At 31.3% G+C, this 11,020-nt stretch overlaps 1 protein-coding gene across 1 annotated transcript; it reads right to left on the bottom strand.

Moving 5' to 3' along the window:
* Positions 1 to 3,474: 3,474 nt before the first annotated feature.
* LOC115708998 (beta-adaptin-like protein A) lies at positions 3,475 to 10,814 on the bottom strand. The gene is made up of 11 exons (XM_030637018.2): positions 10,603 to 10,814; positions 9,759 to 10,275; positions 9,005 to 9,129; positions 7,895 to 8,093; positions 7,280 to 7,508; positions 6,964 to 7,130; positions 6,541 to 6,750; positions 6,060 to 6,170; positions 5,753 to 5,929; positions 4,318 to 4,773; positions 3,475 to 4,216 (listed from the first exon to the last, which is right to left on the bottom strand). The coding sequence occupies exons 1-11, from the start codon at positions 10,653 to 10,655 to the stop codon at positions 3,917 to 3,919; spliced, it is 2,544 nt and encodes an 847-aa protein (XP_030492878.2). The 5' UTR covers positions 10,656 to 10,814; the 3' UTR covers positions 3,475 to 3,916.
* Between the last annotated feature and the right edge of the window lie 206 nt (positions 10,815 to 11,020).

The following is an 11,020-nucleotide window of genomic DNA, read 5'->3' as shown; positions in this document are numbered from 1 at the left end:
CCAACCTATTGAAAAAACTTCTAATTGAAATCTCCATAACCGATCTCTTAAAATAAAAAAATTAATGGTAAAATAAATAGAATTCAATAGCTGTTAAGAGTAATTTATTATTAACCCTAGATAATTAAGAAAATATTGTAGCTTTGTAAATATTTATATATAATATATAGTTAGAGGTTTCAATGGTTACTTTCAAAATGTAACTATGATAATACATTTTTCTATAATGAGTTGTAATAGGTGATTATTAAAAAAAAATTCTATTTATAAAATTAAATTAATAATTAATTATGCAATATTTAACCTAAATTATTATTTTTTATTCAACATATTAAATAAAATTTTCTTAGCAATTAATATTTATTTTTAGGTCTCTTGATATTTATATTTTTTTAGTTTTTTTTTTCCTTTTCTTTTTGTCTATGTGTCTACATAATATAAAATATTAAAATTAGTGAATTTCAATTACAGAACCTCAAACTATCGGCAATGGTTGTGGGACTTAAATTAAAGGAAAATGTTAATACAATTGTAACAAAGTGAATATTCAGTCTTTTTTGTTCAAAATTCATATTATTGAATAGAACTTTTTTTTTTTCAAATTATTAATAACTTTTAATGTTATTTATTTCACTAGTGTTTTAAAGTTTCTAAAGGGAATAATTTCTTTGTGATGCTATTTCATTATGAATGAAATATAAATTAATGGAGATATTTGGAATGGACTATGGAGTGATAGTCAAGCCATATTTGTCTTTGCTGTAAATCAAATTAAATGGTACAATACGGGCTGGCATAGTTTTTGAAAAAGTTAAAAGCTCCTTGGCACATTGACAAATTTATTTGGCACTTAACAGCTAAAAATTAACGGAAGGAGTATTGATCAAAACGATTATGGAGATTAAGAAGTTTAGCCATAATTTTTCTAATATAATGGTTAAACCATACTAAATTTAAAAGTCTAAGAGTTTTGACCACAAATTACTCGTTTTATATATTAGGCTAAATACTAATTTGATACATTGGGTAGTAATATAACATTATACATCACTCCTACATGTATAATTTAAACTAAAAATGTATATTTTTAAAGATATAACTTACAATAAAATACTAAAATTAAATTAAATGTTTAATAATCTAAATTATTATAAAAGAATTGTCACTAATCTATTTTCTTTTTATTTTTTCACTTAACCAAAAAAAAACGATTTAGTTATTTAAGAAATCTCCGAAAACACATAATATATATTACAATCAAACATGTGAATTCATAAAAAAAAAAAATTACATATTAATATAATGAAAAATAAAAGTATTCTTCTTTGTTAAATTGACAAATTAATAAAGAAGAATAAATATAATCTAGACAATGTCTAAATTATTATGATATTTATTAATATTCTTCTCAATAACCCAATCTTTAACCTTATCATAAAATTCATCAACTAACAAAAATAAACCCGAGACGAAAAATAAAGTAGCTGAGATTATGAAAAGAACAGCGAAAATCACTTGATGACTTAGCTCCAATCCACCATTATTGAAAGCTTTAATCACCATTGTTACTAACAAAAATGTCAAACCCCAACACATGATTATGTACGTTAGAACAACTAGCAAGTAGTTCTCTAACCGACCCAAACGACTATTTCGCGCTTTTACCATTTTGCTCACGAATGTCATCAACTTATCGAAAAGGTCGGGATCGTTTTCTTCTTCATTTGTTGAAAAATCCATTACAAAGTACTCCAAAACAAATACAATAATTAATTAAATTATGTGAGATTTAATATTAAATTATACTATTATCGATGTTAGGTTATATTAGGTTATAGATGGCTTATAATAATATTATGAAGTAAATATATAAAGAGTTGTAGTTGTCTTAATTGAATTAGAATTAGGATTCTAATTTGAACGAAAATTAACTCTACTTTCTCTATATTATATATCATTTTATTAAAAGATAATCCTATTTTATTTTTAAATTTGAAAAAAATAGGTTTTTTTCTCAATTTTATTGATATTTCATTTTAAATTAAGTTTATTTAAATTGAAAGAATACTACGTTTGAGATTTTCTCAAATGAATAAATAAATAAAAATGATTAGATATGGCTTTTATATACTAAATTAGATTAATTATATGAAATTAATACATAAAATCTGTATTATATTAATTAAAATTTAAATATTTTCTCATTAAAATGACCAAAAGATATTTTAGTGGAGTCAGAATTCGTATCACTAGATTAAAAAATTAAAGAAAAAGAAATTGCCGACATTAAATTTTGGAGATACATATTAATATATTAGATTAATTAAATCTAAATAAAAGGCAGTGATCAAAATTCAAAATTAGAAGAAAAGCAACAAAAATATATATTATTAATTTCTTCCAAAGATAATATTCCGTAATTAATACAACTCATTAATATTTATAATCGATAAACATATAATATGTATAAAAAAATTTATTCACAAATCATATAATAATAATTAAGTCTATAAAAAGTAAAATAACATCAAATTTGATCCGATCACAATTGTATTTCTAATATTTAACGGTCGTTTCGATTGTAATTGAATCAGTCGGTATTGGCCACATATCCGATCACATATTGTCCTTCAGTCGGTATTGTAATAAATAAATAAAAGGATGGATTCAATTTAATTCAATACATATTGAATTTAAAATATTGGATGGATCCGATCCGATCCAAAAATACTAGTCTAAAATATTGAATAAATTCAAATTGAACCAATAAATATATATGAAATACATCCAATGGATAGAACCGATCCAATCCAACATCCAATGGATGTTAGATCGATTGGATGACTGAAATCAATTGGATCGGATCGGATGGTAAAATCTAACATCCAATATATAATTGGATCGGATCTGGATGGGCCTAAAAATATTGAATGTGATCCAATGAACACCCCTATCTCTAAGTGTACTTTCCAAATTTTAATTAAAAAAGAAAATTAAAACAAAATCATTTTTATTATTATTGTTCTAATTATATATTTATTTAATTATTTTAATAATATTTTATAGTTTAAATTTTTAATTTAATAAATAATAAAAAAGTAATAATACTTTTAATTAAAATACTATCAAAAGAAATTTAATAAAATAGTAAAAACTACTTACTAAATATACTCCTTTAACTAGAGAGAGCTCACTCATTATTTTAGTTAAGGAGTATATTTAGTAATTATGATTGAAGATGCTCTTAAAAAACAGAAATATTAGGTAAGAGCATAAAATACAATATGTTCAGATAATATATGCTATTATTTATATATATATATATATTTAAAAATGCTATTATATTTTATTTTTCTTACTTTATATTAACCATTTTTTTTACATAAAGTTGTTTATTTAATTAAATTATTATACATTATCTAAACAAATTAACATGTAACTTTTAACATAGTATAACAAAATAAATCAAAATAATAACAAAAAAAAAATATACTTTTCTTTTTATTTGTCAATTCATTATTTAAAAATGAATTGCAATGACGATTCCTTCAATTCACAAATCGAGCTCATTCAGACAACCTTGCCAACTTGGGAAGTAGGGTTAAAAAAAAACACAAACACACGCCACCGAATCTTCGCGATCATGAAGTACCGAAAACTATAGTGAAGTGAAGATAAATTAAACAGTTGATTCATGTTTGAAGATGAATCAGTGGATGTTGAAAGAGAGAAGAGTACAAATTATAATGTGGGGAAAAAAAATTAAGGAACCCTAATCTACATAAACTTATTGTACACCAATCTACAGCCATCCAATCGAAAAAGAAAAGAAAAATTGTTGTGTCTACAGTTTACGCGCCTCTTTTTACTCGATTTGATTTTTCGAAATTAATCATCAAAGAACACCGAAGGATGCTTATCCCCGAGTTTGAGAACCGAAGTTGGAGAGTGCTGTTTGGAACAAGGACGAAAATTGCTGAGATGCAGTTTGGTCGTCGGCTTTGATCTTGATTTGAGCTTTGGAAGATGATGTGTTGATTAAACACTCCACAAGGAATGTAGAAGATTCTTCAGCCTTTTGTGCGTAGAAGAAGAACTTCAAGTTCGGGGATTGGCCACCGGATGCAATGCAGTGGATGGAACTGTTTTGCATGTGTCGAGGAAGCGTTTGAGGTGTTGTCAAGGCTCTAACTCCTTCAGAGCTTAAGGAATACTCCTGAAACCAGATTAAGATATTAGGCACGTTAATACAAATGATTTCAGCTGAGATTTAAAATTAAAATGTAATAATCATAGAACAAGTATGTATGTATGTACCTGAGATATCGATATAGGCAGTTGGCGCCACTTCTGCTGAAAAGTGCTTGGATCAAGAGAAGCTTTCGGGTTGAGTTTCAGAGAAGGTGGTGGAGGTGTCGGTGCAGGTTCAGATACTGCTGTTATACTTAGGCCGAGGAGGTCATCAATTGCGAAGCTGGATGTTGCAGTTACTGACCCAGTGATGCTTGAACTCATCAAGTCTGATTGTCCTTGTGAAGCGGCAATGGAGATCAATGAACTATCGTATGCCGGGGCGCTAAATGTATCATTATTACTAGGAGCTCTAGTTTCTTCCTTCTCTGAGGTACTAAGAAGAAGGTCTTTGTCATTTGCAACAACACTGTGACCCGGAACACCGGTATCTGTAAGTTCTGTTCCAATAGACAGATTTCCAAGCTCATCTGAAACCTCAAATAGACCCCTGTGTTCTCTGTCCGTGAACATATAAGATGGCTGCAAATATATTTATGTATATATATGTATATCCATTAGTATCTCAATTCCAACAAATCTATTGGTATTCAAAACCAGCTCAAAGAACATTCAAGTGTCCGTGATCTGTTGACTAAAGCAGATTAAAGGTGTCTAGACTAATTTGTATATCAGGAGTAAATTAATGTGAAACAAAGATCAAGCGTAAATGACTAATTTACACACTCGGATAGACATCAAATGAAAATATCATTATTTGATTAAGACACTCCGCTCCCGTGAACTATAAGGTGCTAGTTCATTGAGAACGTCACAACGAAAAAAGAAAATTCAACATTATTTTGGCCAAAAGGTCACTGATGCAACCTCCACAAACTCGGTAGCCAAAAACAACAGATGAAATTTCACTTCTAGAAGCTATACTTAACTTTTACTTATTTTATTTAAAATATATAGAAGTTTGATTTATTTAATCACAGAAAAGACCATACAGTGTGATATGTGCAAGAAAAAGATACTAAATATCTATTCTTGGATCAAACATTCTCAATAAGAATATGGTACAGATTCTTTAAAGAAATTAATTTTCCGTGGTGCATCACAAACAACTTTATTAAATCACTAGCAAAGGCAAAAAAAACCAAAAATAGAGGACAGGGTTGTGGCTATTCGCATTATGGCTAGAAAAAGGAACAAGAGAATCTTTGATGGGGTTGAAGATGATGCAAAGAAATTATGGGAAAGGATTAGACATTGGGTAGTGATTTGGATTTTAATGTTAGGGAGCTTGACGATATATTTAGAGAATTGCTACCTATATTTTATGTAGTTTTGTTTTGTTTAGTTTTCTCGTTACGATTTTATCCTAATGTTTGCTTGTACTGATTATTATATTAATACAAGTTTAAATTTGTTTCAGAAGAAAGGCCAGTTATCCAATAAAGGCTGAAATTTAGTTACCAAAATCTTAAATGATCTAAAAGAAGAAACTTAAACTTACTTTCTGGTAAACAACAGACAAACTGTTAAATTCATCAAATATGCGATCTTTTATTTCACTGCTCTGTGTATCAGCAAATACAGAAACAGCTTGCTTTGGAGGGTTCACCACACGTTCTGCTACTGTTATGTTGTGCTGCAAAAGCCTGTAGTAGAATACGGCTCTGTCATGAACATCCTGCAACCAACTGAAACTTTTGATGAAAATTCCCAGGCAAAATGCTTCCACAAAACATGAGTTAATAAAATCGGAAGTCTATAAATCGATAACCTAACATGGAAATGAATTGATATGTAGCAACATGTACCTGGTGAAAATCAGCAAGCCCTGCAGCCAATGCAGCTCCCAAGGCTTTCTGAGTCTCTGGCGACCTTTTGAAAAAGCACTTCATTACTGCTGTTAGAAGATGTAAGCGAACCTGTGCAATTACAATGAAACAATCATGTCATGTATAATAAGGTGGAACATAGCCCAAAAATCGGACGAGGAATCTTGTTCGCGTGACAAATGATAACCACCAAAATCATCTATTTCCCTTTTTTAACTTTCTTATTCTTTTCCCTCTGTGAGATTTAGGCATCAAGGGGAAGATGAGGGAATCAACGAATCTCCACATCACAATAGAAAAGCGTTCCAGCCAATTCATGGTTAACTTTGTTCATTGAAATGTCAAATAAATTTATTGTGGTAACTTAATAAGAACAGTTTAAAAAACAAAAAAGAAAATGAGCAACTGTAAGTCAAGTGTAACCACAAAGTTTTAAAGAGGCCAGAAATTGGTTATTTACCTCAGCAGAGTGCTCCTCATCCCAATTTTCAATTAAACCCTCTAAAACATACGGTGCATCCTGCATGTCCTGGGAATATTCTCCCAACATCCATATGAGAGCTGCCTTGGCCTTGGGTTCTTGAATATTTTTGCTGCTTATATTACCAACAACTGCAATGCAATCATGACTCCATTGTGGATATTTCCTAAGTAGATCTTTTACGAGGACCTGCGTAGAATTCCAAACTTATATCAAATAGGCTAATCACTGATATTGGCAAACATCATGCTTTTATTGTACTTTATTATTATTAATTTTTCCCACTTAATGAAAAATAAAAAAGGTCGTTGACAATGAAAATGTATTCCACAAAATAACGGACGATAAATATTTGAGTTAGATCTCAATCCAGTATCTAACAGGCATAGGCATGAAATTTACCAGAGCTTCAGCAGTCACATAGTCCTTTTCCATCTCCAGAAACTGAAGAAGTCGATCCACTATTGCATTTACATCATACTGCTGAAGTGCTATTTTCCCAACTGCACGAATTGATTCTCTTGCAATAGGAATATCAACATTTGCAGCATATTCACATAATTCCGTCACTGAAATTGGCACAAGAAGGCCATGCATTAGTCATAATAAAAAAATAAAACTAAAAGAATATCTGCACCTATGAGTCTGTGACCAGGGAAAGGTCACCTAACATAACAGGATGCAGATTCTACATGTCATCCAAATGTTGTTTGCTTACCAATTTCATAAGTGTTGCTCTCATTTGCCACTGCAGTCAACATGTCGAGCTTCAATTTTTTTACATAAGTTGGCTCATTGTACTGGCAATAGAAATGCTTGTAATCATTTGAAAATATATATGGTGCTCGCATCACCAAGAGATGCAAGTGGCTTAGAACTGCATAAGATTGCTCTGGACTACCCGAACTCACTAGTGTTAGGAGAGGAGCTTTAATCCGTTCATACACCTAACCAAAAGATATTTTCATTAGTACACATGTTCGTTTTATAAAAGGAACATATTTAGAACAAGACAAGACTGCCATATCACTGAGATAACACTTCTACTAAAGTAAACATCAAAGCAAACCAACCATGATGTCACAGCCACACTTAAATATTTTCCCTAAAACCATATCCTAGTCATAAATGTCTTTTTCAGCCAGTTATCCCATAAGAACTTTTCTAATCCAAACAAAAAATATAGCTAACTTCCAAAAATTGTTTAGCATTCACTGTAGAACTTCTATGACTAAATTCAGCTTGTAATACAAAGCTCAGGCACAAATTCTTACACTCTAAATTACAAGACATGAAATGTAAGAAATTGGTATATATATATATAGGAACCTACCTGTTGATGCACATCAGTCATGGATAAAGTCAAATGTAGAAACACTTTGGTAGTGGCCAAGACAACAGCACCATTTGCATGCTGAAGTCTATCTTCAAGAAGATTCATGATGTCAAATATATCATTGCTATCGGAAGGTATATATTTCGCAACCAACTCGAGTACAAGACATTGAGCCCATTCGCTAAATTCCTTGATTCTGTGTTGTGATAGCAGATATTAAAGCAAGTTGGAGATTTAAAAAAGTGACTAACATGTCAACTCCGCACTTTTTAATTCAAAATTTAGCTACAGGTTACCTTTAACTCAATTACATGGTTTTCATTGGTTTTTGCAAATGTAGTGGCATGCAAATATTTCACAAATTAACATTTCAAAGTTGACCAAAGCATCAACAAATTACAGCTACATATATCCCCCCTTTCCACACATAAAAAACAAGATCCTTCAATATATGCATGTTGTTGAAAATGAGCTCGAACCGACATGTGAAACTAATATGATCAAATCAACATGTAAATTATATCAAGCGGAAAAACCTCAACCACTCCAGATATTATTTGGAAATATTGTTTACAGATGTATATATCCCACTAAAGTCAGGAATGATGCGTGAAAGCTTAAAAATATTCCCTATAATACAGAGTCAATACACTCACTCTAGTAAAAGAGAAGAGTGCCTTTATTGAAACTGCATAATAAAAGAGAATGACTAAGTGGGTGGGATATTACCTATCTAGGTTCGAATCACTATACATTTTCTTCTTTCTTTATAGTCTTATTTACAATTGCTCTCAAGCATATATCTTTACAATAACACATTTCTGCCATCAACATTTTCTTGATGATGAGTTTTGCCGTCAACAACTGCTAAAATCTTTTTCAGCAGGCAAATGTAAACCATAACGACACAAGCGAAGTAAAGCATATATTGCATGATTATCCAAATGTGACAGCCTAATAAGCACATAGAAATTAAGCCAAATTTCCACAGTTCAACGTAACACAATATTATTATGACCTGAAAAGACTGCCGTGGGAACAAAAGAATAGCTAAATGCACTACAACTTAACGTGTAATAAAAAAAGAGAGCATTTGCTGCTTCATACCGATTCAGAAGATAGTAAACAATTGGCTTGCTAAGTAAAGTTTCCCTCTCCCTAGATGCTTCCTCAGAGGTGGTCGCTTCTAAGGTCCAAATCTCTTGCAAGGAAGAAATACAATTTGCAACTACCTGACGTAGCAAATTTGAAAGTCATTAGATTGAAAAAGGCAACCTTTTCTTGAATCATCTAGAGAACAAAAGATAAATAATATTGAACTATATAAAACAATAATATGAATGAATAGAAAGCCATTCCATAGCAAAAGCAGAATATGAAATATGGCTAAGAAAAGAAAAAGAGGGGAAAAAAAGATTGATAATAGCAAATGATAGACAAAGAACACCCAAAACGTTGAACTTTTTTTTTGACCTCCATAGACTTTGTTATACTTATATGTTTCTTTATAACCATAAAGGTCAAGAAAAAGCATAAGAGTTCATTTCTCAATGGTATGCCATCTTGCACGAATAACAGTATCAGTGTATCAAAATCAATTATCTAAGTCAAATATATAGGTACTAAATACCTTAAATTTTGTAACTGGGAAGCCCTTAAAAATGAAAAAGAAAAATCAACTTAGCAATGCATACTATCATCAATTAAGATTGCCAATTTTTACCAAACAAAGGACAAAGAAATCAATGAAAATATACATGATTCTTTTTCACCAATTAATCCTACTAAATAGAGCATCCATTCTTCTCGAAAGATTGGTTAGCAAGGTACAGAAATAACCACTTAAGCAAGATATCCCCACCTGAGTATCCGGATCATTAAGCAACAAATGCTTAAGAACCGATGGAAAATCTGCATCAATACAGGTTGAGGCCGAGATATAATACAATTTCAGAACCCCCGTGACAGCAATCATCCTGACATAACTATTACCATCCTTCAAACCAGATCCCAATGGCCCGACCAGATACTCCACCAAATTCGCCACTCGCAGTGAACACAAACTCCTCAAAGCGAGTCCGCGAATCATAGGATCTTCATCCTTACAATCTCTTTGAAGAAAATTGATCGTCAAAAGTGCAAGATCAGGATTGACCTTGGCATAATTACCAACATATAGATAACACATTTTCTTTAGCACAATATCTGATGCAGCCGAGCACATCACCATCTCTCCAAAAAGAGAAGAGACATCAATGCCAATTGTCATATAAGATATAACCTTCTTGAAAAGCTCACGCTTCGAATCATCAACTCCAGGAGCTCGACTACCAGCTAGCTGCCGAAGCTGTGATTTAAGGTCGGAAACTTCGCTTTTCCTAATTGAGAAGTAAATTTTGAGTTAATCTTCGTGTTCTTACAATCAAAACCGAATTCTTCCATACAAAGTATCATCAATGAGTATGAATTAAGTTGAGCTCGGACGCCGAAAGTAGAAAAGAAATACAAAATACATCAAATTAAATTCAAATAATTCTTGATCATCACTTCATTTCAACTGAATCTATATATATTCGCAATTAGAAAATCTAAGCATGTAGTTACCCTACTGTTTGGCATCCGAGAAAAACCGAAGAAGAAAAATACTAAAACCACAAGAACAGTTCAATGTGTTAGGGTTTTAAGAGAGTAAAAGTTGTACTGACCCTGAAGGTTGAGACGGCGAAGCAGATCGTTGAGACTGTGCCGGCGGAGCCATGGCCGATCAGAATTCTGGCTAATGAAGCAATTAATCTCTTAAACTACGCCGTATCGATGAGATCGGAGATCGAATCGAGGAAGAAGAATCGGAGTTTGGTCTTCTGATTTCACAGTGTTGTTTTGTGTTGATAGAGAGAAATGTTAACTTCACCTCATTGTGTCAGATTTTTTTTTCCCTCACGAGTTAGAGATGTCGTTTTTCTAAAGTTGTGTCGTTTTCAAGAATATTGTCGTTTTTAAGAAAGTTTACCTTTTTTTATGTCGTTTTTATAAAGTGGTGTCGTTTTTAAGAAAGTTTACTTTTTTTTCACAAGTAGATGTCGTTTTTTTTCAAAAACGTTATGTTTAAAGTGGTGTTGTTCG

The sequence above is a fragment of the Cannabis sativa genome, chromosome 3, assembly GCF_029168945.1.
Source record: "Cannabis sativa cultivar Pink pepper isolate KNU-18-1 chromosome 3, ASM2916894v1, whole genome shotgun sequence".
NCBI lineage: Eukaryota > Viridiplantae > Streptophyta > Magnoliopsida > Rosales > Cannabaceae > Cannabis > Cannabis sativa.
The sequence above is the reverse complement of the archived record's forward strand: the minus strand, read 5'-3'. Positions and strand labels throughout refer to the sequence as shown.

What these genes read in the sequence shown, in the direction of transcription:
- LOC115708998 (XM_030637018.2), bottom strand. Translation starts at nt 10,655, where the DNA reads ATGGCTCCGCCGGCACAGTCTCAACGATCTGCTTCGCCGTCTCAACCT. An exon ending in TTAATGATCCGGATACTCAG is followed by an intron (nt 9,130 to 9,758) that starts GTGGGGATATCT and finishes TTGCTACGTCAG; the next exon opens with GTAGTTGCAAATTGTATTTC. An exon ending in GAGCAACACTTATGAAATTG is followed by an intron (nt 7,131 to 7,279) that starts GTAAGCAAACAA and finishes TGCCAATTTCAG; the next exon opens with TGACGGAATTATGTGAATAT.